This window comes from Ambystoma mexicanum, chromosome 12 (assembly GCF_040938575.1).
Source record: "Ambystoma mexicanum isolate Mex_15411 chromosome 12, UKY_AmexF1_1, whole genome shotgun sequence".
NCBI lineage: Eukaryota > Metazoa > Chordata > Amphibia > Caudata > Ambystomatidae > Ambystoma > Ambystoma mexicanum.
Window position 1 is genome coordinate 435483289 of NC_090936.1, and position 26651 is coordinate 435509939.

The 26651-nt window shown below is 47.6% G+C and overlaps 1 protein-coding gene across 3 annotated transcripts in view; it reads right to left on the bottom strand.

Moving 5' to 3' along the window:
* Positions 1 to 26651, bottom strand: part of RAD52 (RAD52 homolog, DNA repair protein) — a 632693-nt gene that overhangs the window by 430531 nt on the left and 175511 nt on the right. For all 3 annotated transcript variants that reach the window (XM_069628612.1, XM_069628610.1, XM_069628611.1), the window contains exon 3: positions 25117 to 25218. In XM_069628612.1, coding sequence (XP_069484713.1) covers positions 25117 to 25218 — 102 coding nt within the window. The remainder of the gene's footprint in view (positions 1 to 25116; positions 25219 to 26651) is intronic.

Below are 26651 nucleotides of genomic sequence, written 5' to 3' on the forward strand. Positions count from 1 at the left end.
TAAAGTAACCAATTATGTGGCAATGTTTCCCCTGATTGTCACCATATAGCATTAGGTTATGCTTTTCAAGGCCTTTCAGCCAGCACCCCAGTGGAGAGATAATGGTTTGATTATAAGGGTGTAATTCCTTTTGTAAGTTTGACAATGGCAACCAAACAGGGGAGTGCCCACGGCCCGGAGTGACGTCACAAGGATGTCAAAGATAACATTGGGTGCACAATATAAAATTATAGGGAAGTCAACCACACTGAGTGCGAACTGCTGGTCTTAATCCTTGCCTTGACTATCTCCCGGTACACTGTGTGTCCTCTGCCATGGGACCACAGCCTAATCTCAGAAGACAGCATCTGCCTATACAAGGGTCATGTTGCATAGCACTGCTGCCACAGTGGCCTGGCTCTTCGCTTCTCATTCTTCGCCTTGCAGAGCAACCACATTCCTGCTGCTCACAGCTCGGCTCGCTGGATTAGTGTCCTGGTAACGTCACCAGGGGTCCAGCTGCACCTTTGTCGGCTCACAGCATCTTTGTAACTGTTTTGTCCTATGTGGGCTTAACATGGTGGATCTGTCCTTCCACAGGACTCCCAAAGTTTCTGTGTGGATCACTCATTACAGGACCTATGGCAGAGCGGTCTATCACAGTTTCAGTCTCATCATCACCTCTCATGCCCTTTACGATTCTGACATTAAAAAAATATAGGATGGCCATAAACCACACCCCCACGGAACTGGTACAACAATATGATTACTTGGGCGTGAGTTTTAACGACTAAGGAAATTGGGCCCTACAGACGGTGAAATCCTGTTTTTCCTTGGAAAAATATGGAGGGGGAATCCTAAGGTTTTTTATTCACATGAGCAAGGACCAGTTACACCAGCAGTCACAATTTACCGAGTCCAGGCTATGGCTGCAGCAACATATGGGGCCGAAATTTGGGGACACTCGGACATTAAGAACTTGGGTAGGGTATATTGATCTTTCCTGAAAAAACTTTTAGTCCTTCCGAAATCAAGCCCGAGTGCAGCCATTTACCTAGAACTGGGCCTCAGACCGATTGAGAGTAAGATTATTTTTAAACTGGTGCAGTATTGGTTGAGATTGTGGTCTGTGCGGGAGTTGCAGGTATATCGGGAGGCCACCGTACATGTCATGGAGACTGCGGGAGGTAGAGCCCTGCCCTGGCTCCAACATGTCAAAAAACTTTTGACGAGGCTGGAGCTGGGCGACTTATGGCTCAACCCACAGGGGGCAACTCCCAAAGACATAGGCAAAGCCAAAACTAGGGCATAGAGTCCAATAGAGGCTGAGCTGGTTAATGATTGCACGAAACATGCGATGGGTACATTTTACTTGTCAAGCAAGATAACCAGGGGCTTTGAGAATTATTTAAACTATGTCAGGCCCCCGCTGGCCCACACGCTGTACATTAAATTTAGGCTCAACCAACTGCTCCTGGCATCGCCATCTAAGAAATGTTTTTTGAATGGAAATGAAATGTGCCCACAGAGACACCTTGAGCCATTTCTTGGGTTTTTTTGATAGAGCTACCGGGAGGCACAATAAGTTCTTAAAAACCATTTGTAACACATATGGAACATGGCACATAAGGCAAGCCCTCTGACTCTTTAAAACATGTGACGAACCTAAAGTGGATTACTGCGTAGCCAATTATCTAGACCTGGCATGGCGCAAAAGAGCAAAATTAATGAAAATGGGTCTATTGGCCTCGGGTGTGCTAGCTAAACTGCATTGATAGCTGTGTGCGAGCGGGCCAATCTAATTGCCACTAATGAAATAATTACATTTTTTAATTAAGTCCATGACCTTTTAACCCAATCATGTTTTAATTGGTGTAATGAAACAAGTGATTAATTCCTCGTACTTTAATAGGGAGATCATTTTAATAGTTCAACATTCTATCATTGACATTTATTTTTATCCATTCTGAACCCAATGATGAATTACTATTTCTGTCTTGCTATTTTTGTTCGTATTGTGTTGCATATGACGTTTTTATTAACTTCCTATGATTTTATTGTGATTTTTATGTGCATGTTTGCTTATGGCGAATGAGTTAAAAGTCGAATAAAAGCTATTTGATTGATTGATTACGTTTGTGGCCCATTATCATTAGCAAAAGTGGAAAAATAGCAACAATAAAAGGGAACAGCTATGAGCCTTTCCATACACATTATGCTTCATGCAGAATTGTCTGGGTTCCTGGTAGTTTCTAAAATCCCACCAAGTGTCAACATGTGTAGGTAATCTGCATTGCTTGCATTACATCTCTCACATTGGCTTGTGCACACAGTTGTGGCTTTGCTGTAGTGTATCTATTCAATATTTTAAATTGAATCAGTTCAAATCTAGAATTAAGAGAGACCTTTGCCAGTCATTATACATAAAAGTTCCCATTATTGGTTATTTCTACTCCATATGCAAAGAACATTTATCCCATGCTGTAGATAATATTACAGACAAGTGGTCTTGGATGAGCTTCTATAATGAAGAAGCAAGTCCGCGACATCTGCACAAATTACTTATGTTTAATAAAACAGGGTGGTTAGGGGTTGTTCTAAGGGAAATTACGGCCATATATCCAAAATGAAGCATGCAGTCTACAATATTGTAATGTCCATAGAGACATATTTTCCCCCACCATACCATCTTCTAATCAAACATACACAAAAAGCATCATTAAAATGCATATCGCCAAAATCATCAAATTCTGGCTTTCCCCAATTTATCTGAATTGCCTTGTCAAATGGTAGGAAGCTATCTGGGGAAATTCCATAATGGAAAATCTCTACCATATGGCAGTGAAGTTCCTGTTTCATGGAATATCTTCTGCCATCCTTCCAAGGTACTCTTAACTGGGTCAAATAAGCAAGTCAGTATTTTTATTATTGAGTAACAGTAAAAGGAGATCCTGTTGTTCAACAGCCTGCATTTTGATTTTTGACATAAGGTTTAAGTTGATCGCTGGGTAACCAATATAAAGCGAACTGCATCTGTGCGGCTAAATAATGCATTCAAAGCCAAGAAGCTTTAAATCCTCCACATTCATAAGGTTTAGCAACGTTTGGCCATTTAATGTGGGCTGCATTGGAATGCCACAATAAATTAGATCTGTCCTTGTGTAGCTCAGCAGAGAACTCCTCACCAATGTGACGGGGTCAGCAGTCTGACCCCATCACAAAGGGATGGGTACCCCTGTCTGTCTGGGGTGGGAGGCCTACCTGGGTGGAAGCCCGAGGCAGTCCTACCCCAGAAGGGGAAGGTGGTAGTTGGAAGGGCTCCAATCCATTTCCCTTCTTATAGTGCCAATAAGGTTGTACAGAGTAGTACTGTCAATCACCCCGTATCGATCTTACGCAATACTGGCCAGTTTTTCTGTCTTTTTCAGGGAACTACCTGCCCCAGCATTACAAGCAGTAGAAAACCGAGAGACCAGCCAAATCAACACTCTTCAGTGGGGCCAAGCATTTACGCAGACAATGCTCTGAAGGCTGAAGGGAATTGGGTATGTGATGCAGCAGACCACAATGAAGGCCACTGCCTAAGGGCATTAAGCACACCTGTTGCAGAGCAACAGAATGGCACCCTAGCCAAATCAACGGGCTAACGAGCCTGCAAGGCCCTCGCACAAACTCAGACTTGAACTGCATTACTCGCTACCGCAGGCCGCCATTGCAAATCCCAGCCTGACCCACATACGAGAAAGGGGCAGGGCTTAGACCCTTTTATGTCTTACTGATTGTACCACCTCCTGGGAGGGACGAACATGGAAAGATTGGCCTGGGAACCCACACGGGAGGATAGCAAGTGGGGAGGATAAAAAGAGACCTAGGAAACAAAAAGTTGTTAGTTGTTCGGGTGAACCGTCAGAGGAGGCAGAGATGTAGACCAGAAGACCAGACAGCGGTGGAGCTGTGCAGAGAGTCGTGTAGAAGGATTATTCATTTAGTGTCCAAGGTGATGTATTGGTTGGTGATACAAAGTAGTATTTGAGGTTGCATGAGCATATGTGTGAGTGGTATGGTAGCAAACAGTAGGGACAGAGTGAAAGGGTGTGTGATTGAGAGAGAGGGTGTGGGTGGAGTAGTAGCAGTGTGAGAAGAGCAGTAGTAGTGTAGAGAAGGGAGAGCATGGTTCAAAATTGAGGGGAACTGGAAGCTATTTAGCTCCTGCTTGTACCCTAGAAGAGCCTGGTTAGCTTGATGCCAGCAGCAACCAGCAGGTACTTTTATCTCCCCTGGCCAATTTATGCAGAACAGACACTTATGTGAATTTGGGACAATCTATAAATAAATAATACATTTTTTTTTTTTTTTTTTTTTTTTTTTATTATTTTTATTGGCATAAATGCCTTTAAAAAAGGAGAACAGATATTTGCAATGCAGTCTATTCCCTCTTCTCTCCTCGAATGACCAGGTGGCTCTCGTCTGTTTACACCTTAACAGCGTATGTTTGAATAATACAACACATCTATACAACATTTAAAGCATGAGAGGTCATTCATAATTAACACAATTATATGTTTGCATCTTATGTTGAAGTTTGAGGAACGCTATGTGCTAGCTCAGTGTCCTGCTATATTAGCTCCTGGTCACTAGTTAATGCTCGATACCCAAGAGCTGCTTTTACCTTCTTCTTATCCAATCATAATTTCAACCCCTGGGAGACTAATTGTAGTGTGGAGAGAGGAGAGTAATGGTAGTGTGGAGAGGGGATAACGAGTGGCAGGAAGTAAGCTCGAGGGTTGTGGTAGATAGTAGACGAGCATCGGAGAGACAGAGAAGGAAGAGCCAGGGAAAGAGAGAAGAGAGATGGGTGGTGGAGGAGGGTCAGAGAAGAGGGAGGGAGAGGGACTGATAGATAAAGGGAAAGGAACACAAGGGCACGGAAAAACAAGGGAGAGTGAGATCTGAGTGTCCGGAAGACACAGACCTTGAATCACATACTTGGCCGGTCTTTGAGTAGGACGCCCCTAGATTGTTCCCTGATGAAGTCTACCTAGTTAAGGTGTTTGCCTTTAAGCCATCAAAAGAAGGCAGATGGCTTTTAGATAGAAGGGTTACCAGTCTCTAATATCATCCTGGGGTTCAGTCTCACATGGGTTAGGGTGAGACTACCCATTCCTAGAGAGAGGATAACCCTTACAACCCTTTTCTGCAAATATAAAAATGAAGACCATTGAGCTTATCTCTGGGAGTTGTCATATTCTTGAGGCCATCTCTGACACCAGGCCATCTCGGACACCAGGCCATATCTAAATAATCTGAAAACAATATAATAAATTAGGCAAATCAGTCATTTTGATTGGAGCAATATTTCCAGCAATTGACAAGGGAACACACAACCATTTATTCAGTTTGACATTTGAGAGGTATTGTTTCCAAGATTCTTACTAAAGAGTAGCTTGTGAGTTCTAAATATGACTATACCCAAATATTTAATCGACTAGTAGTGACCATGTAAACTCACTTGTATTCTGGATGAGCTCTGTTACTTCAGTAAGTGGAAACCTTTCCAACTTGGCCTGGTTGATCCAAAGCCCAGTGTTGGTACTTTATCGTACAATGTTTTTCATTATGGGTTCCAAATTCTTCTGAGGATTCCTCACAAACAATAAAATATCATCAGCATGGGGGGCATGGCTAATATGACGGCTGCATCCCTGTGAGGCCCTGAGGGGCGTGCTCAGTTTGAGCAGCAAGCCCTTTATGTAGCACTCGGATCCCAGCTCTGCGGCCCTGTAACACTCATGAGGGCCCAGGCCACCGAAGGAGCCACAGCTTTCGCCTGTAGGGGGAAAAACCCAGATCGGCTGATGGATGTGCCCTCCAGGCTGCAGGGCCCTGGTTGAGCAGCCTAATCACAATAAGATGTGGGTCCGCCTGGCTGATGCTGCGGACTGGTGTGGAGAGCTGTTGGAACAGTGGGCACCCTGCATTTTGACATCGGATTCTGCCGGTGACAGAGTCGGGCTGCCTGACTCGTTATCCCCCTGCAGCGCGCAGGATCTCCCATGGACTTGGGAGCCTCGACTCATGCCTGGCGGTTGTCAACAGCAGATCCGGCCGGTGGCGCCTTGCGGACCCTGGAGCGGAGAGCGCTTCTGCCAGGCCCACCTGGGCTTCTCCCGCATGGAAACAACATGTAGGAGCCTCTACAGCGCTGAGAGCCTTGGCTCAAGCCCTCCATGCCCATCTGGCCAACACTGCTCCACCGACGCCAGGAGCGCACCTGTCCTGCCCTAAGAGCCATCACCTCGGGAGTAGAGTTGTAGCAAGGTAAGCCATTGGGTGTCTGGCTGGAGGTGTAATGATTCTTCTCCAGCAGCCGGTACAATGGCCCCTGAGGAATGCCCGACCTGGGTTAGGAAATATATATATATATGATACATTACTCACCGTAATCGTATTTCTGATGCTTGTATCTGCTTAGATTCACATGCTGTGCATAGGCCGACATCTAGTGGAAGCTGCGGAGTATTACAGTTTGTTTTTCAAAACTCGAAAATGGGCGTCGACACAGGGCGTGCCAGTAATACTATCCCTAGTGTGACGTCCACTGTACCCAAGATCCCTCACGCGTCTAGGATCCTCAAATTGTATTTTTTCTGACATGAGGTAGCATGAGGAGTAGCGTGAGTACAGATAATCCAGGCAGATAGACAGAAAGGTAAGACTACAAGCCATCATGCGCCTTCTCTCAGAGGGGAGGAAGGGTGGGTCGCATGTGAATCTAAGCAGATACAAGCATCAGAAATACGATTACGGTGAGTAATGTATCCCTTCTGAGGTTTGTGGAATCTGCTTAGATCACATGCTGTGCATAGATTAGCGAGCAGTACCTGAAGGAGGTGGGATGTGAGAAGGGTCATGAGCAAATAAGTGTCTTAGAACCGCTTGTCCCACTTGTGTATCTGCCTTGGAATGGGTGTCAATGCAGTAATGCTGAGTAAAAGTGTGAATAGAGCTCCAAGTAACTGCTTTGCAAATGGTGTCAAGGGGTACATTTGCAATGAAAGCCAGAGTGGCCCCAATGCCTCTAGTAGAGTGGGCTCTTGGCGTGAAAGGCAGAGTTCTTTCAGAGAGTGAGTAACACAGCTGGATACAGTTAATAATCCACTTCGAGATGGCACCTTTAGAGACGCGATCCCCCTCTCTGCCTGTAGCTACGGAGACAAACAGTTGATCTGTTTTTCTTAGCGGTCTGGTTTTATTTACATAGTAGAGGACCGCCCTACGCACATCTAGGGTGTGTAGTTTCATCTCAGCCGAGCTTTGCGGGTCCTGGAAGAAAGCCGGAAGCTCGATGGAATTTAGATATAAATTTAGGTGAGAACCTAGGGTGTGTGCGTAAAACCAGTTTGTCTTTATGGACAGTAAAGAAGGGATCCTGCACTGACAGAGCCTGAATTTCACTGACCCTTCTTATAGAAATAATAGCTACTAAGAAGGCCGTTTTATAAGTCAGGTGTTTGAGACTGCTTTTATGCATGGGTTCGAAAGGGGGGCCCATGAGCTTGGCTAGCACCACATTAAGGTCCCACCCTGGTGGTGGGTTTGAAATAGGACGGTGAAGTCTCTTTACTCCTTCCTTGAAGGCTTTAACTACTGGTACTTTCCACCACGAAACCTTGCTATGGGAAGTGGTGTAAGCCGACAGGGCTGCCAGGTGTACTTTCAGTGAGTTAAAAACCAATCCTGCATCCAGCAGGTGGAGCATGTATGTAACGATAGTGGAAGGAGTGCAATCAACGGGGTTGATTGATCTACTCTGGCACCTGATAACGAACCTGTTCCACTTGTCAAAGTAACAGTGCCTTGTATTTGGTTTCCTAGATTCCTTTAGGATGTCCATACACCTCTGTGGCAAATTGAGATTTCCAAACGCTATGACTTCAGGAGCCATGCTGCCAGGTTCATTGAGTTGGGTTGCTGGTGCACTGTTTGACCTTGGTGCTGGGACAATAGGTTGTACCAGGCTGGAAGTTTGATGGGTTCGCACACCGCCATCCTGCGTAGGTGTGGGAACCACGGTTGTCTTGCCCACATGGGAGCAACTAGGACGAGCGTCATCGACTCTCTGTTCATCTTGTTCACCACTTTCCTGATGAGGAGTTGGTGGAAAAGCGTACGCAAACATCCCTGACCAGTTCATCCACAGGGCGTTCCCCTGGGAGTCTGGTTGGGGGAACCTGGATGCAAATCCTGGGCATTGTCTGTTTTCGCTTGTGGCGAATAAGTCTATAGTGGGGAAACCCCACTGAGAGAAGATATCTTCTACGACCTCTCTGTGTAGAACCCATTCGTGTTCCTCTGGGAGGGAGTCTCTGCTCAGAGCATCCGCTAGGGAATTGAGCTCCCCTGGAACATGTTGTGATGATAGATAGATGTTCCGTCTGAGTGCCCATATCCAGATTTTCTGGGCAAGCTTGGACAGATTTGGCGAGCGAGTCCCTCCTTGCTTGTTCAGGTAGAACATGGCTGTTGTGCTGTCCGTCCGGATTTACACTGACAGGTTTAGTAGGTGGGGCTCGGACGCCTGAAGCGCTCTGAATACTGCCAGAAGCTCTAGCAGGTTGATGTGGTTCTTGGCCACTGAGTGAGACCAGAGACCCTGAGCTGTGTGGTGGAGATGGTGAGCTCCCCACCCCGTCAGACATGCATCTGTAGTGACTACTGCCTGTACTTCGGGATCGTAAAGGGGTTTCCCCTGTGCGAGATTCTCTCTTGTCCACCAGTGAAGGCTTTGTACCAGTGTTGGCGAAACGACCACTAGATCGTCCCACTGACCACTTGCCTGAGACCAATGTTTGGCCAACCATTCCTGCATGGGATGCATGCACAGGCGCGCGTGGGGGACCAGGTAAATACATGACGCCATCATGCCCAGTAAACGCATTGCTTTGCGTACCGTTATTTGTTGACCGGACTGATAATGCAGAATTTGCAGTAGTATATTCCGATTCTTTCTTCTGAAGGAAAGGTCAACCCCTCTTGAGTATCTCGGATTGCTCCTAGGAATTGTTTGGAGGTGCTTGGCACCAGACTTGACTTTTTCTCGTTGATTGAGAAGCCTAACTCGTGGAGGTGGTTGATAGTCCTTTGAATGTTTAACCTGCAAATTCCTGGGGTTTCCCCCTTTATGAGCCAGTCGTCCAGATAAGGGTACACTGGGATTGCCTCCCTGCATAGGTGTGCAGCCGCCACCGCCAGTACCTTGGTGAATACCCTTGGTGCCGTAGCTATCCCGAAGGGCAGTACCTTGAATTGGTATTGTCGACTGTCCACCTTGAAGCGCAAATACTTTCTGTGCGCTGGGAACATGGAAATATGAAAATAAGCATCTTTCATATCCAAGGTTGCCATGTAAACCCCCTTTTTTAGGAGGGAGATTACCTCTTGTAGCGTGGTCATACGAAATTTTTGGTGCTTGGCATACTTGTTGGCAGGCCGTAAATCCAATACTGGGCGCATTGTCAAATCTTTCTTTGGCACAAGGAAGTAAGTTGAATAAATACCCTTGTTTAACTGGTGTCCCGGGACGAGTTCTATCGCGTCCTTTTCTAGCAGAACGGCGATCTCCTCGAGGAGAATCTTCTGATGTTCTAAAGAGTGTACTCTTTGTCGTGGAGGATGGTTCCGGGGACGCTGCAGTAGTTCTATACAATATCCTGTGGATACTGTTGACAGCACCCATCTGTCTGATGTGATCCCTTCCCAAGCCGGGGTGAAGTTGGAAATGCGTCCCCCTACTGGGGTTGCATGAGAAGGGACCCTGAACTGAGCGTCACTGCTTTGGTGGGGGCGTGCCGCCTCCCTTGTTGGGGCTGCCTCTGCCTTTACCACGACCTCCCCTATTACCCCTGCCGCAACCCTGGGTAGACTGTTGGTTGTTCCACTGTGTACCCTGCCCCTGGGAATAGGTAGATTCTCTCTGGGAATGTTGGCCGCGTGGGCAACGAAAATTACTATTCCCTCTCTGGTTAGGGGGTTTGTTGGTTAACTGGCCAAGGGACTTGAGTGTTTCGTATTCGTCCTTGGCATTCTTCAGTGCGTCTTCGACCGCCTTACCAAACAACAGATCGGTCTCCACCGGTTTGTCCAACAATGATGCCTGGGTTTCTGCCGTAAAACCAGACTGCCGTAACCACGCATGTCTTTTGATAACAGTGCCTTCCGCTATCAATCTGCCTGCGTTGTCCGCGGCGTCGAAGGTTGCTTTCAAAATGCAACCGGATACGGCTCTACCCTCTGCGGAAATCCGAGCTAACTGGCCCTTTAAAGGTTCAGGAGCAGAGGCTATGAGTGCCGCGACTTCTTCCCACTGATGGCAGTTGTAGCTGGCCAACAGGGTGGTGGAGTTTGCAATCCTTGCTTGATGGGCGGACGTTGAGGCTACTTTCCTGCCGAAACCGTATAGTTTTTTGCTCTCCTTGTCGGGAGGAGCTTCGGACGATGACAAGGGTGTTCCAGCCCTTTTACGAGTGTTGGTGACAACTAGGGAGTCTGGCTTCAGATGTCCTCTTATATAGAGAGGGTCAGACTGGGCCGCCCTGAAAAGTTTTTCAACCCTGGGATTGACTGCTCTGGTGAGGTTCGGGTTCACCAGGGACGGATCTCTTCTCCGCTGAATGGACTTAAGGATAGGGATGGTCTGGGCAACAGGCCTCCTTTCTCCCACTAACTCTTCTGCGAAGTCCCTTTCCTCCTGGACACCGTGGGTGTCAATGTGGAAATGTTCTGCTGCGCGTGCGAGAACCTCGTTTAGGAGGGGTTGGTTATCGACCGGGGAGTCGGTAACCGGGGCTTCGTTCTCTACCGGGGAATCTCCTCTGTATGTTTCTGGGTCCTCCTCTTCCTGGTCCTCATCATCCCCATAGTAGCCCGTCCCAGTTTGCTCTTCTATCATACCAAATTCTTGGTCCTCTCAAAAGGAAGCCTCTCCTTGATACAGTGAGTATGGTCTTGCATAAGGTTGCACCTCGAAGGGTTCTGACCTCATCGGAGTTTCAAACCGGGCTTCTTACTCGGGGGGGATAGGATCGGTAGAGCCTGAGAGTGTCGCCCCCTGTGGATCATACGAGAGGAAATGTTCTGGATTTTTATCATAAAAATCTGCCAAAGAAGACATTCTTGACATGACCCTATCTATGTCTTCACTGGACCATTTTTTGGAACTGGGGATGACCCTCTCAGCAAGTCTATGGGATTTTTTTTTAGTAGCTTTGCTGGTTTTAGACATATCAGCAGACCTGGTTTTGTCTGTCTGTTTAGCGGGAGAGGTGTGTTTCACAGGTGTGGAAGAGTGCAAAGGTTGTTTCTTCTGCTGTTTTCCCCCCTCCCCGCGAGTGGAAAAATGTTTTCCCTGTCCTTTAGTGGCTCCGGAGGTTTTCGACGCCTGGCGTCGAGGATCGGGGGTGGTGTCCCTATCCTTCGAGCGTGGGGCCTCGCTGGTTTTAACTGCGGGCTCCGACTCCTGGAGCGAGCCTGAGGGTGGAAGTCGTCTTCATCTCCCGACGATCGAACGTCTGTTAGCCTAGGGAGCGAGGCACTCTTGGCAAGAGTGGATGATTGCCTGGAGTCATGTGGCGATCTTGATCGAGAGCGCCCAGAGGACACCGAATCGGACCGTTCTGTTTGTGCCTCTTTCCGAGAACTTGACGTTGAAGAGTCTCGGTTGGACTTAGTGTGTGTAGTATGTGAAGCGCTTGTGTCGCCGGGGGTCTTCCCCATAGCCGCCCTGCCGGACGACCTTCCGAGGTCGGGGACCTGCGCTCGGCTGTCTTTCGACGCCGTAATGCCCTCGCCGTCCGAAAGTACGGCGTTGCTGCCGTCGCTGAAGGCGCCCTCCGCTGCGATGGCCGCCTGCCTGGCGTGGTGGGCCCAACGCTTCGTCGAACGGTCCTTAAGTGTCTTAGGTTTAAACCTACTACACGCTCTGCAGTTCGCTTCGGGGTGGTCCCTCGGCAAGCAGAGATTGCACGTGGCGTGCCTGTCGACCCAAGGGTATTTGCGATTGCACTTGGGGCAGAATTGAAAAGGGGTACCCTCCATACGCACCTTGAGGCAGCGGGCTGTTAAGTGTAGGAAATGTATAAGGTGTACCTATATACCAAGAGTGTAGAGTATGTACCACCCCCCACTCTCCCTACTTGCAGGGCCAAGGCCAGAGGCCTTCCAAGGCCCGGGCCGAGGCCAGCGGCCTTCCGAGGCCCAAATCCATCATGCAGCAGCCGACAGTCGATTTCTTCTCCAGCCGGCGTCGAGTGTCGAAGTTCGACGTTGGGGTGGGGAAGGATGACAATAGATTATAATTTTAAATTTTTAGCAAAAGTATGGGTTTTGGGGGGTTTGGCGTTGGGTGGGGGGTTGTGGGGGATTTCCCCCCACATATATGTTACAATTGACCTTCACAATTCTGTCAATTGTGAAAAGGTCAATTGTAATTCGAACAGTTGTAAAACGAACAATTCGTATACAACCGGTCCCTCAGATGTAAATGCAAAATGTGAAACATCACATTATCCATCTTAAATAAGACGAAAAAAACAAAAATCATATACGTATAGATGGATTAATATAGCACCACGAAATAGAGTGATGTACAAGTAAAATCACGTTTTGATCCAAACATACAAACTAATAGACTAGTACAACTAATAGACTATGTGATTATTTCAATGTCGTCATCACTCCTTTCCCTGAGGTAGCCTCTGCTCATGGGGCCAGGAACAGCAGTCGCTACCCGATTCTGACCCTGTGGGCGGTTATAGGAGGGAGGACCACCTGGGTGAGGTGACCCTCGGGGAATGACACAGCGTCACTGGAACCAATCACATGTCCACCATTCCTTTTTAGGGACACTCTTTCTCGTCCTCATGGCATATTGTAACCCTCTCCCACAAGCCCTTGCCCGGTCTTCAAACAGTCCCCAACATCAGATAGGAAGTAATATGTTAATAACCGAGACGAGGAAGAGGCAGGGAGAAGTAGAGATTACTCCTAGTGGAATCCATTGTGAGCTTCCTCAACATTATACTAAAAACACTGACCACAACTGAGACGAGAAACAGAACAATGAAGATGACTGGGACCGATGGGCAAACTCAGCCGTCTAGTCATTCTGCCGGGAACTTTAATTTCATGGCAGCTGACAGGCAGCATGCAGGAAAAGTTCAAAAGCGCGGTAATGCCGCAAGCCACAGAGAGACCGGACAACACGCTACAGGTGAGCACGCTGTGGGAAGCGAAGCTGAAGCGAACCCTAACAGCGTGAGGGGAAACCAATTAACAGAGGGCTCACCGCCTGTGTCAGAGAGGCAGCGGGAGCTGCGCAGAGCGGAACCGAATGCGCCGAAGTTACAGCAGCTGACAGGATGCACGCTCAGGCAACAAGCTGCACAGAGAAAAAACGAAGAGACGCGAGAAGCATTCAAGGCACCCAGTAAGTCCAGGGAAGACGGACGGGTTACTGGGGCGTCTAAGAAGGCATACCGCTGGTTTATGGTCTTTCCATCTAATGCCATTCCATAGAATTTCTTCCATCTAAAAAAAAGAATTCTTTTGGGCTCCCCCCCAACCCGTTTGTTTACCCTTTATAATGCACCTAAACAAAAATGAACCCTTTACCCCCACTCCCCCCCAAAAATGCATTAGATGCAAAGTTTTTAGATGGAAAAAAGTTGATGGAATGGCATTAGATGCAATGGCATTGGATGGAAAGACCAGATACCCATGCCGCTCCATGAAAGTAACGAGAGAAATGCTGAATGAAACCTGTGAAGGGTTTAACGTGGTCTTAAACCATACCACAAACAGGTCACTGGGCCCATACCTGTGAAGAGGAAATACAACAAATACAAGTATGAATGTTGAAACAAATTTTGGGAAACCGAAGTGATAAGCCAACAGTGGGAAAACATCACTTTGTGGGCAGAAGCAAAGATAACTGCATATAAGTCCTAGCAGGAGAGTATATCAGGCAAGGTCAAGCGTTGAAATCCTGGCAGGAGAGTGTACCAGAAAAAGACAAGTTGTGTAATAAACAGTGGAGGAGAATCTCAAGGAGGACCCATGCTCTTGAGATTGTGAGTTGTTTTCAAGGTGGAGAGAACGCCTGGCAGGGGAGTATACCAGGTGGCCTGCGACTCTGAGACCCACAAGCAAACTGCAAATATTGGAAAGAGAAACCCAAGGAGGATTCATGCCTTTGGGATTTTGAGTGGTCTGGAATATAAGGAGGAATCTGGGGAAGGGAGCCATTCCCAGGAACCACAAGCACACCCAGAGGAGGGAGTTACCCTATTTAGGTTACAGAGAACTTGGCACATTTTTTTATTTTGGAGGAAGAAGGAAACCTGGGAAGGGGAGCCATTCCCTGGAATTGTGGGGATACCAAAAGGAGGGAGTTGCCCTCTTAAATTACAAGGAAGCTGGTTATTCTTTGTTTGAACTTTTTGCATATTGGTAGAAATGAATCTGGGAAAATGAGCCATTCCCTGGAACTTTGAACATTATCCATTTGGAACTTTTTGTTTTGAATTATACCCTTATGTTGGATTAAAACATGTGAACACTTTTGAGAATCAGAGACAATATCCTTTGCACTTTAGAGTTAGTTTAGATTGGGAGGGCCAGAATAGGATTACGGACACAGGACATATTTTGCTTTGGACATCTTGACAAAGGACAGACCCCTTCGTTTTTGGTTGAGGTAGGGAAATTCCTCCTAGGTTAGGGATAGTGAGGCATTTTTCAACCCCTTCTTGATTTGAATAACAGTTTACAACCAAAAACCATGAGTCATCTGTGTCTGTGTCTCATTTCTGGCTCCTCACAACTAGTACAGCTAATAGACTAGTACAACTAATAGACTAGTACAACTAAAACATATCTTGCTATTTCGGAAAGAAGGAATGTTTTTAATTGCTCACAAAACACTAAGAATTGTGAAAGTCAGAGGACAATTGGGAGGGTTACAACCATTTAAAAAACCATGAGAAAAGGCAGTTAAAAAAATGGGTTTATTAGCATTTTGCTATAAGTAACAAACATACAATTCCCCCATCCCTCCCCCATCCTTCCCTCACCCCTAGAGCTACCACCCCCGTACACTCAATGTGCCAAAATATGCCCCTTCAGTCACTGCCTCGATGGGAACATCAAACAATGTCCAGAATCCTTATATTCTGCAGGCACATTTGCAACTGGTAGTCCTCCCGGAGGTATGGTAGTCCCATCTGCCAGTACTCCCTGAATTTTGAGAAGTCACCCTGGATGTTGTAGTTGACCCACTCCATTGCTAGGACGTGCCAAATCTTGAATAGCCACTGATGGAATGTCAGGGATGCCCTGCTTTTCTATTTCGGAGCCACCACCAGTAACGCAGACAATACCATAAACATACATGCCTTGAAATGTGCTCTCCCTTGCAGGGCCTTTTCCCTTTCCCATAAGCTCAGTGTGCACGTCCCCATCCCCAGCTCTGGGTTTATGTTCAACATTTCTTTGACAGACTTCTGCAGCGGCTCCCAGAAGGGTTATAAGGCCAGGCACGACCACCAGATGTGGGCCCAGTTGCCCTTCCCCTTGCAGCCTCTCCAGCAATCTGACGATGCGCCGGGAACATGGATCAAAGCCTTTCTGGGGTGTAGTCCCATTGGGTGAGCACCTTATACCACACCTCTCTTAGTTGAGGCTCCCATTTCCCCATGTAGGACCATGCCCCCTTCACTACCCCCTCGGTAATTATGGCATAAAGTGCAGAGATTAAGTGCAAGTCCCCTGAATGGGATGGGATATACTTTTCAGATGTTCTGTAATGTCTGCTCGTGGCCAGCTTGTTATCTGGGTGCATCACCCAGTGGCAGGGTTTAAAGTGATTTTTTCGAATACCATATTTTCGAAATGGCATTTTGTCGGCACCAAATTGCCGGAAGTTTTTTTTTTCCATTTTTTTTTCATTTTATTTTTTAAATGGGAGGGTTCCACCCCCAAATCCCTGTTTTTTTTAACACTTTTTTTACTTCAAAAAAAAAAAAATATATATATATATATATATATATATATATAATACATTCGAGACAAAAACATTTCGGCTAAATGTTTGACTAAATGGTAATTCGAAAATATTTTTTCGGAAATATGACCGGATACCCAGTGCCAGAGCTGGTAGTATCAAAGCTGGTCTCCCTTAGACAGACCAAAGGTCTGTTTGCATTGCTCAAAGGACTTAATGTCTTGTCCCTGCATGATATCTCCAAGTCTCGTACACCCCGCCGCCTTCCACTTCTCAAATGCGCCGCCTTCCATCCCTGGCATGAACTGTGGGTTCCCAAATAGTGGCGTGAATGGACCCGGCACTGATGAGATCCCCCCTTGTTTAACTAAGTCATCCCACACCTCCCCAACCAGTGCCGTGATTTGGGACGCCCTCATGCTACAAGGCCGATCTGGCTTAACCAGCCACAACACCTCTTTCAGGGGGGCCCTGACCACCGCTCTATCCATCTGCACCCATAGTTTTTTTATCCTCCCCCGACAACCACTGCTTTAACACCCATAGCTGAGCGCCTTGGTAATATTACCTAAAGTCTAGCAGCGCCAGGCCCCAATTGCTCCTCGGAGCCATAAGTACCCACAGCGCCACCCGTGGTCTTTTTCTACTCCAAATGAAAGTGGAGAGGAGCAGATTGAGCAACTGAAAGAAACTCTGCTGGAGAGGGATTGCAGGGTCTGGAAATAGCAGAGAAATTGTGTAAGGGTCACCATCCTGATAAAGGCCAGCCGCCCCATCCAGGAGATATAAAGGGGGTTCCAGCGCATCAAGTCTGCTTTCAGAACGGTAAGCAGACTGGGGTAATTCATTTCGTAGAGGGCATCCAAAGTTCTCATGATATGGAGCCTCTCCTTTGCCCATTGGAACGGGGTGCTCCCCAGAGCCTCTGCCAGGGCCACCCTTGGCACTGTGAGGTTTAGCACCTCAGACTTATGCACATTGAACTTTAACACCGACACCCTCCAGAAGGACACAATCTTTGAGGCCACCGAGGGAGCCAGAAGCAGGTCATCAACGAATGCCATTGTCTTAGGGACCACCCCCAAATGGAACGCCCTTCACCTCAGGGGTTTTCCTCAGACACTGCAGAAAGGATTCCAATAAAATCGCATATAGCAAGTGTGATAACGGGCAGCTCTGCTTGGTGTCCCGCTCTAGCTTTATGGGACGCGATAGCTGCCAGTTTATCGACAGGCATAGAGTAGGTGTTTGATCACTCGCTTGCACTCGTCTAAGGAACTGCTCCCCAAATCCCATGAGTGCCATTGTGTGAAAGAGAAACAACCACTCCACGCCATCGAATGCTTTCTCCGTGTCCAAGGCAAGCAGGACTGCTGGGATACCTCATTTCGTCACATTCTCCATTATATGGCACACCTGCCTTGTGTTGTCAAAAGTCTGGCGGCACCTAATGAACCCCTGCTGGTCAGGATGTAGAAGATCTAGAAGTAGGCCTTCTAGTTTACTTGCCAGGATCTTAGTATAGAGGTTGGCTTTGGAATTGATCAGCGCAATGGGGCAGTATGAGCCACAGTGCATTGGGTGTTTGCCAGTCTTGGGAAACACCACTAATTTAGCTTTGTCAATGTACTCCATAATGTGCCTCTTTCCTCGAATGAATTATATAACCGTACTAGGTGCGAGGCAAAGATATATCACTATTTTTTGCAAAAGGCGGCCGTGACTGTGCGGCGAGAGTTTCCCTATGGCCAAGCGGATCTCCTCCTCTATTATATCCCCTTCTCGTGCCTCTCTGTCTGCCTCTGACAACAATGGTAACTCCAGTGCACTCATTCTTTCTACGGTCCCCCGGAGGCCTATGAAAGACGTAGAGAGCACCATAGAATTCCCTCCATTTCTACTGCGCCCCCCCCCCTCTCCATGTAGAATTTTCAGGATTGTCTGGACTGCTCCCCCATGTCTCAGCTGCCTTGCTAGTAGCTTATCCGCTCTGTGCCCCCCCACATAGAATTTCTGCTTCGCATATAGGAGGCTCCTCTCTGCCCTCTTGGCCCTCAACATGTATAGCTGGCCCCTAACTGCCCTATCATTTTTCTGCATGGCTTTTGCTGGGCAATTTACCGATAGTAGGCATAATGTTTTTAAGTAGTGTTTCTAAATCTTCTTCCATTCTCCTAGTCTGTTTGTTCCTACATGCCTTGAGAGCAATCAGCTCACCCCTAATTACTGCCTTGAAGGCGTCCCACCAATTCCCCAGGGAGATGAAGGACATGGTGTTGTCCCAAAAATACATCTGGATTCTTTCCCCCACTGTTGCCACCAGGATGCATCTGCCAGGATCCATTCCGGCAAGGACCATTGCCAGAGCCTCTTCTGGCCATGCTGCATATCGACCGTTGCGCCCAAGGGCGTGCGATCTGATAATGCAATCACACTCAGGGATACCACCCAAACTCGCCCCGCTAATTGAGCAGACACCCAGATATAGTCTTTGCGGGACAGTGTTCTGTGGACATGTGAATAGCACGCCTGCCCTACTCTGCGCCCATGTATGTGAGACAGACGTCCACTAGCCCCAACCCTTTGAACTTCTGAGACGGCGTCCCCTGGATTGTGTGTCCCTTTTCACTATGGTCCTCCCTGGATCCCATGCTATATTCAGGTCACCCAACGAGATTACGTATCCCTCAGCCATCTCTTTAAGCTCAGCCAATGTTTTCCTGAGAAACCCATCTTACCAAGTATTTGGCGCGTATACTGTCGCTGGGGTGAATGGGTCAGTGTTGATACGAAATTTGATGCTCAGGAACCGCCCAAACCCATGCCCCTTTGAGTCGAATAGCACCAGGATGAGAATATTCTTGAAGGCTATTAGGACCCCCGCTGTTTTGTCTGCCACATTGGACTGAAATATCTGTGGGAACATCTGTAAGCAGAGCCTCAATTTATAACATTTACAAACGTGTGTCTCTTGGAGCGTGAGAAAGTCAGGTTTCTCCCGCCTTAAGAAATGGTCCACCTTGCACCGTTTTACTGGGGAATTCAATACCCTGATATTATATGTGAGAAACTTGAACCCATCGTTTGAGCCTACCGCCCCCGTCCTCAGTCCCCCCTGTATCTTTTCTCCTGGTCTCCACCGGCAACCCTCGGCCAACCCCTTTGTGTGTTGTGATTGATGCGCATATGCTGTCCCCTCCCCTCCCCTCCCCTTGACCCCCTCATCCATCGCTGAAAGCCAGGCAGTGCACTGCAGCCCCCTCCCCCATACCCTGTAATACCCACCCGTCCACTCCCCATCCCGCCAACAACCCAAGCCGGTCCATAGGTCCTAGCGACAACCTCAGGACAAACCCCTGACCATGTACCGGTAAACCACCTTAGCTAAATAACTGCTGAGAGTCATCACTACGCCTCTCCATAAGATTCTCTTTGTAATCTTTAATTCGACAAGCAAGGCATACAGTGCACATACCTTCACACATCAAGAAAATACATAAAACACATGGAACATCATAATAAGGATAAAATACAAACTTAGGTTTCAGAATTGGTTGTTAATGCAATCCATATATGATATGGCATTTATAACGCGCCTATACACAAGTGATTCAAGGCGCTTTTTTGATGCGTATTCTCCGTATAAGTGTTTGAATGGGCTTGTCCCTGAATACTTTGTGGATAAGATCGTCCGGTACTGTCCACGTAGAGATCTCCGTTCTGGAGACAAACTCCTGATTTGTGTGCCAAGTGCTAACTGGGTCTCCAGGGGAGACAGAAGGTTTGGAGTATTCGGGCCAAAATTATGGGATCAGTTGTCGCCAGAGATTAGAACATGCAAATTTCTCATACTGTTTACAAAAAGGTTGAACATCTTCCTATTCAGATAATTTGTCAGCTCCACAGAATACATAATTAAGTCATACTCTGAAATGTTGTTTAATAGTTGACATCTGTGCCTGTATATAGTTCAGTCTGTTTGGTGCGCGTTAGAAATATCCAAAATCAAAATCAGGCCCACTTCAAATATAGACTAATCGCAAACACTGCCGGAGTGTCAGCTGAATTTAAGCAGATTGCCATCACCATGGATCCTCACCCACGCCTCCAGGAAAATATGTTTTTCAAAAGTGCCCCCTCAGGGGCAATGTCACTGAGCAGAAAAGTATCAAATGATTCAGGTCCTCTATTCCTTTCATACATAACATACATATAGGGGAAACATTGCGCTCCCAGATGTGCATGTCAAACTTGGCCTGTTCAGAGTCTGTTTCAAAGGACCCCTCTTCCTCCTCATCTGAACTCCTGGAACTTGGTTTAGGCAACTTCTTCCCTCCTCGGATCCTGTAGTCCTTTTTTTAATGTAGGTATGGTCTACCTCATAAGGAAGCCACAGTGACCAGAGGTAAATCTAGCAGGCCTGTGACCTCACTCCCGGGATATCCAGAATAGAGGCAAAAGCCTCCTTAGGCATAAATAAAACCCTGACAGTTGAAGTCTTGAGCAACAGGAAGTGTTCCAGGACGATTCCAGATTAGATTGTAGTCGCTGACTGGTCCAGAGGCAGTTTGGTTTCCAGGGATGACAACCACAGGAAAACCCACAGGACAAAGTCACACAACCGGAGAAAGCCTGGAAATCCAATAAGATTGAGGAAATTAGAGTTTGCGCAGCCATGGCAAGAGCCGTGGAAAAACACACAAGGTGATGTAGCGGGAACCAGCAAGAAGGTAAGGGAGTCCAGCGAGAGAAAAAGTGCTGAGCGAGAGGGAAGTGCTGCAGTGCAGTGAGCGAGAGGGAAAAAGTAAGCAGCGAGAGAGAAAGCAAGGCCCCCGAAAAGGCGGAAGCCCGGCGAGAGCCGTGGGAGAAAGACAGAGCGAGAGCACCAGCGAGCAGAGAACAGGGAAACGAGAGGGAGAGCAGCCGCAAGGGGCGAGAGGGGAAAAGAAAAGTTAACGATAAAGCAAGAGGGAACGGTAAAAAACAGCAGAAAGAGGAAAACTAAGCGCGAAAGCAACCAAAGAGGAAAACTACCTGGAGTGCAACGCGCCGACCGCCGGGAGGAATGGGAATATGTACCTTCTGGCGGCGGCCATATGGAAATGACTAGACTGCTTGCAGAGAAGCGGAGAAGCCGTAATGGATCAATGGAGGCGAATCCTCCATTGGTTCCACAAGTGCCAGTTACCCAGGCGTGTGACAGTGCATCAACTCTGCTGTAGGCAAAATCCCCATTTGGAATTTCGAGTACAGAGACCTTTCAAACTTGGGGCTAATATAATCCAGGTATGGCTCAAAACCTGCCTCAGTTTTAACCTTGGTTTTACAGTTAGCAGTAATAGCATGCAGGTCACTCCAATAGCCACCAAGACCCAAGTCCCCAAAGCGCCCCCTTACATGGGATGCCCACTTCAAGTTCATGCCTCCTTGCTGAGACAACACATCCTGCAATGCTTCTCTGTATTTAAGGAGGTTTGTGTTGGTCCGCAACCAGACCCGATAGAGGACTGGGTGTAGTTGGCAAATTGATTCTATTCCCTGCATGCCAGTTTCTAAGCATACTGGTGTGCTCGTGGAGAAGATTAGCAATCCCAATAGGTTTTTCAGATACTTATTTTCAACTGCCAGGGTATGTGTATTCATCTTCCCCCAGAGCTCTGCTCTGTACATTGCAGCTTGATGTGCCTGGAGGGTGGTTTGAAAAATCCAATTCCTCCCCCAAGTCCAGCTGCTGGTCACAACCCAAAGGGACCAGACTCTGACCCTGCCATGAGGTGCCCAAACCTTCAATACCTAGGAAACATACCGTGGTTCCCACTAAGCTGGACCAATCTCTGCTGAATCTTTGTCTTGTGGTTATGAACCTTTGCACAACCCCCATACAGTGCTTGGCACCTATGGGCATACTGTCTGCTCTCAATTGATCAGAGACCTGCGGACCGAGATAATCATCATCTGCACCTTCATAAATGACAACCTCGGGACAAACCCGACCATGTACTGGTAAACCACCTGAGTTTAAGAACTGCGGAGAGTCATCACTACGCCTCTTCATAAGATTCCGAGAGCAAACTTACTTCCCTAAGCTAACTCCCCCCCCATCCCACCAGTGGTTCCCGCCCATTGGCGTACTCCCTGCTGTATTCCCCCAGGTCACAGCTTTGGTTCTCCAAATTACTGGCCCCTCCTCCCCCATCTCCACCTGCCCGACTCTCCCTGCAGTCACAGCAGCCAACTTCTGGTTTCCTTTCCTCATCTTCACCCCTTGTGCGGCTTATCCTTGGACCCGCTCCAGCCTTTCGGTGCACAAGGCCGCTTGTTCCCACTCGCCACCGTTGTCCACTTCCACTGCTGCCTCCTCTGAACACTGAAGCATGCGTCCTCCAGGGGATATCCCCATCACAGCTCTTGGGTGAGACCACGCTGAGCCCTTCCTCGTAATGCGTCACCCTGCATTGCCTCCCATTCCAAGTGATTAACAAGCCAAACGGAAAAGTCCACTTGTATCAGATTTTCTCTTGGTTGAGGATTTTGACTACTGGTCCCATCGGTTTCCTCTTAATCAATGAGGATTGTGCCAAGTCCTAATATAATTTGACCTCAGTCCCGCTAATCTTCAGGGAAGTGGCTGTGCGGGCAGCCTTCAGTAAGATGCGAAAGCAGCCAGGACGTCACTCGGACGGGCCCCTCGTCCCTTCTTGCTGATTCTGCCGAGGCAGACCCTATCCAGAGGGACCTCGAGGAGCAGTTCTACAAAAAAAAAAAAAGATTGAGTTGTAGCCTTAAGGTCTCCATCCATGATCTCCTCTGGACATTCTTAAGGCGTATATTTGAGGGCTGTGACCTGTTCTTGAGGTCCTCGCACTGACGTTCCAGGTTGTGCGACAACCAAGCAAGTTGTTCTAGTGCTTCGTCGGCTTTCCTCAAATCCTTAGCTGGTTCTTGGAGAGCTAGCTCATTCATGCCCATGCATTCCCCTAGCTTTGAAATCTCCCCCTTTATCTCTTGCACTGTTCCTTTGAAGTCAGACTTAAGGGCGGTGTACTGTTCTTGAAAGGACTCCGTGATCCTAGTCTGGAGGTCAGCTAGGCACTGCACCAGATCCTCCCTATTGACTGCCATAGGGCTCGTTGATGAAGTGGTCCCGCCTTCATTTGCGGCCTACACCAAGGGCAGCGTGGGCCTTGGTATTTTCTGTGTGTCCAACTGCTAGCACCTGTTTAGCGTGCCCTGTGCCCCCTGGTGGACCGTGTTGAGTGAGCTGGAGCCTCATTGTTCCTTCCTTTGCTCTTATTTTGAGACATGTGCCCTGCTGGAGGTTTCCAAAGCCTGGGTTCCTTGCACAGTGGTACCGGGGTTTGCACCCTTGATGGCCGCAGTGGCCCGGTCCCTGCTCTCTCACACCACCTTTCAGATCAAACCATAGATCCTCTCACCGCAGATCACACAGAGTCTGTACACCTTGGGTGCCTGGCACTCTTACCCCTGGGCGGATCCTGGCTTCTTTGTGGTGATATGGGGGGTACTCCAGATCCCCAGCCCCCTGTTCACTTCACCAGGGGGGGCTGCTTTGAAAATTCCAACTGCCCAGTGCCAACCGGCCCAGTGCCAACCGTCCCATGGCGGGGGCTCCTTCCAGTCTATGAGCAGCACTACTTGGTCTCTACCTGGCTCTCCCAGGGCTGTAATCTCCACGGCATGTCAATAGGGCAGGAGAGCACCTGTTAGTGGGGCGCCCCTTCTCCACGGACTTCTTCCTTCTTGTCTTAACTGCAGTGATCAGGGCTTCCCCCAACCACTCCTCACCTCTCCCTGGTGTCTCCTCTCATTGGAAGCCTTCCCTGCACCTTCTTGGGCTCCCCACTGTGCTCCTTTAGCCTTCACCCACACTGTAGTGGCCTGCGCGGCTCATGCCAAGAGAGCCGCCACCTCTCCCCAGTCACTGCGTTACTTTATTGTGCCCCAGCCGGACTGCCGCCACAATGTCACTGCAGTGGGAAGGGGTCACGGTCCCACCATTCGCCCCTCGCTGCCGGAGGGCCTCCCTGAGTGCTGTACCGCAGCCTTCCACCGAGTCAGGCGGATGAGGAGAGCTTTCCTTCGGGGCTCGCACCGAGTCTTCACCTGGCCCCCACCTGCTCCTATGTTGCCTGCACCGCTCTCTGCATCCCTTTCCAGCAGAGCCCAGCAAATGTGTTCCCCGGCGCTGGCCTCTGCATCCTCTGCTCTGCATTTCGCTTCTCGCCTGCAGTGTCGCCGCACCGCGGCCCCTCCGCCCAGGGCTACAGATGGCTTTTTGCAGTCCCAGCTACTGCTGGGGTGGGGCCGATGGGGGCCACGGGGCATGCTCTTTGTGTGCCAGTTCACAGGGGATGGGGGGTCATTCGCTGCTAATTATCACCTTTAGTAATGGGACGGGGACAAGCTGTGTCTAGTACATCCTCCCCCATGAGGTTGCCATCTTGGAATCAGAAAGGGCAGTTTTAAGCACCTGGATTTAATTCGCTTGGAGCATTCACAGATCTCATGCTTTTACTGTGTGTCCTATGACATCCACCTGCAATTACAATGTTTTTCTGCAGGATGTGCTGGTCTTTGAAATAGGTTTTATAGCTAAAGTAAATTTTGGTTTGAACAAACCATAGCACAACCGAAATTATTCATTTAAAATGGTTACAAAATTAGCATGTCTCAAAATTATTTTCTTACATTTTGCTAATAACAACAATGATAAAATATGCATAACACAATGCATCCATTAGTTGACCACTATCACCTTAAAAATCAGATTATCTATCCATTGCCTAGTACGGGTCGAATGCCGTTAACCAATAGCCAATTTCTTTACCTCAGATGTTAGCAATACTGGTCAGTGTAGATCTTATGTAGTCACAGAAATCAATACATATTTCATTTGTTTAAATAAGCTTAAAGCCAGAGTTTTAAATTAATTATTGAGGCAAAAGGGAGCAAACATAAAGAAGCAAGAAAATCACTAAAATATGATCGCATGTCTTGGCTTCAGCAACTAAATGTGCAGCTCCTTCTACAACATTCCCAGAGTTTCTTTGCGATCTTACCTTCTGTCCTCCACCGGCCTGCCGGCTGCTGATGTACTCTGGTCCCAGTTTCTGTCGCAGAGCATTCTGAACTGCTTGGTATTCATCTGCCGTGTACTGGTGCTTAAATATGAGAAGCAAATGAAGTCAATAATAAAGTTTAAAAATGCCTTTCAAAGTCTTAAGGCAGACAACAAACGAAGCATTAGACTCAATCCATTGATGGACAACTGCTCCCAAAAAGGGAAGAGGCTTTTGTCATTCAGTACTTTTAAAACTTGCCCTTTGTCCATCATAACAAAGGAATGTGCAAAGAAACTGTAATGGATTATGTACTATAGAAGAGGTACGACACCCTTGAAAAGTTTGAATTATTTTAGACACACTGAGAACATAAATTACCCAACACTGTTTATATCAACAGACATACAGCTACAAATGAAGTTCTTAGTATATCTTACAAGCCACTTTTCATATGCATTCAATGGCAGGTTGAGAAAAGAGTGAGAAAAAGGTACATGGTCAAAGTGTGACAGGAGTGCAGGAGAGGGAGATTAATACCCAAGAACCCTAACATTGAAATGTGAGGAGTGAGGAATGAAAGTAGGACACAGGTGTATCATGATTTTGGTTATAGACCTTTAATGAAAATAAAAGGGGTTGGAAAAAGGTCTCTCTGACCAGACTCTAAGAGGAATTTCCCGACCTAAACCAAAACTAAGGATCTGTCCATGTCAGGATGCCAAAAAACAAAACTGTCCTGTGTCCAAAGTTCTATTCTGCCCCTCACCCTACAGATCAAACTATAAGGTGAAAAGGGAAAATCTCTTTAACCTTGGAATGTTTAGAAAGGTGTTCACAAAGAATAAATGATTCAAACAAAAAAATTCTTTAGGAAGGAAGATTTTTGGTTCCAGAGGGTAGTTCCCTTCCCCTGGATTCTTCCTTACTTCTTGAAGCTTGTATAGACTATAGATAATTTGGGCTTCCCTAGGCCAAATATCACATTTGCACACCAACAATTGTTTGGCTTCACAATCTTGGTTTCTTCTTTCTTGTTTAACACAATCCTTTTCAATTGTATGGTAGACTCCTCGGTTAGGACTTCCATTTCACACACTTGAAATTGCCTGGTATACTGTCCTGCCAGGGCTTCTAATGTCCACACACTTGTGACTGCCTGGTATACTCTCCCGCCTGGACTTCTATTCACTCGAGGTTTTCGCCCACTCCCAAAGTTTCTAATATATAAGGTTAGAGAACGTATGCCTTTGATATGTTATTATTTCTTTGCACCTTAAGTATTTGCAATGCATACATTCATCCATAAGAAGAGGGGCTATTAGTGATTTAAGCACCCCCTTTTCAATATGTCCATCTCATGCTTCTTTCTCCGTTAAGTAGTTTTCAAATATCGGCACGCAGCGTGCTCGCTGAAATGCCCTGTTGTCCCCTTTCCTTCTGGGCGGACTTTGCTGGCGTTGGTACACTCTCTCGCAGTCTGCAGCTAAAGGACTCCCGTCTGCTTTCTCCTTGTGGCCGCCTTCTCTTCACTC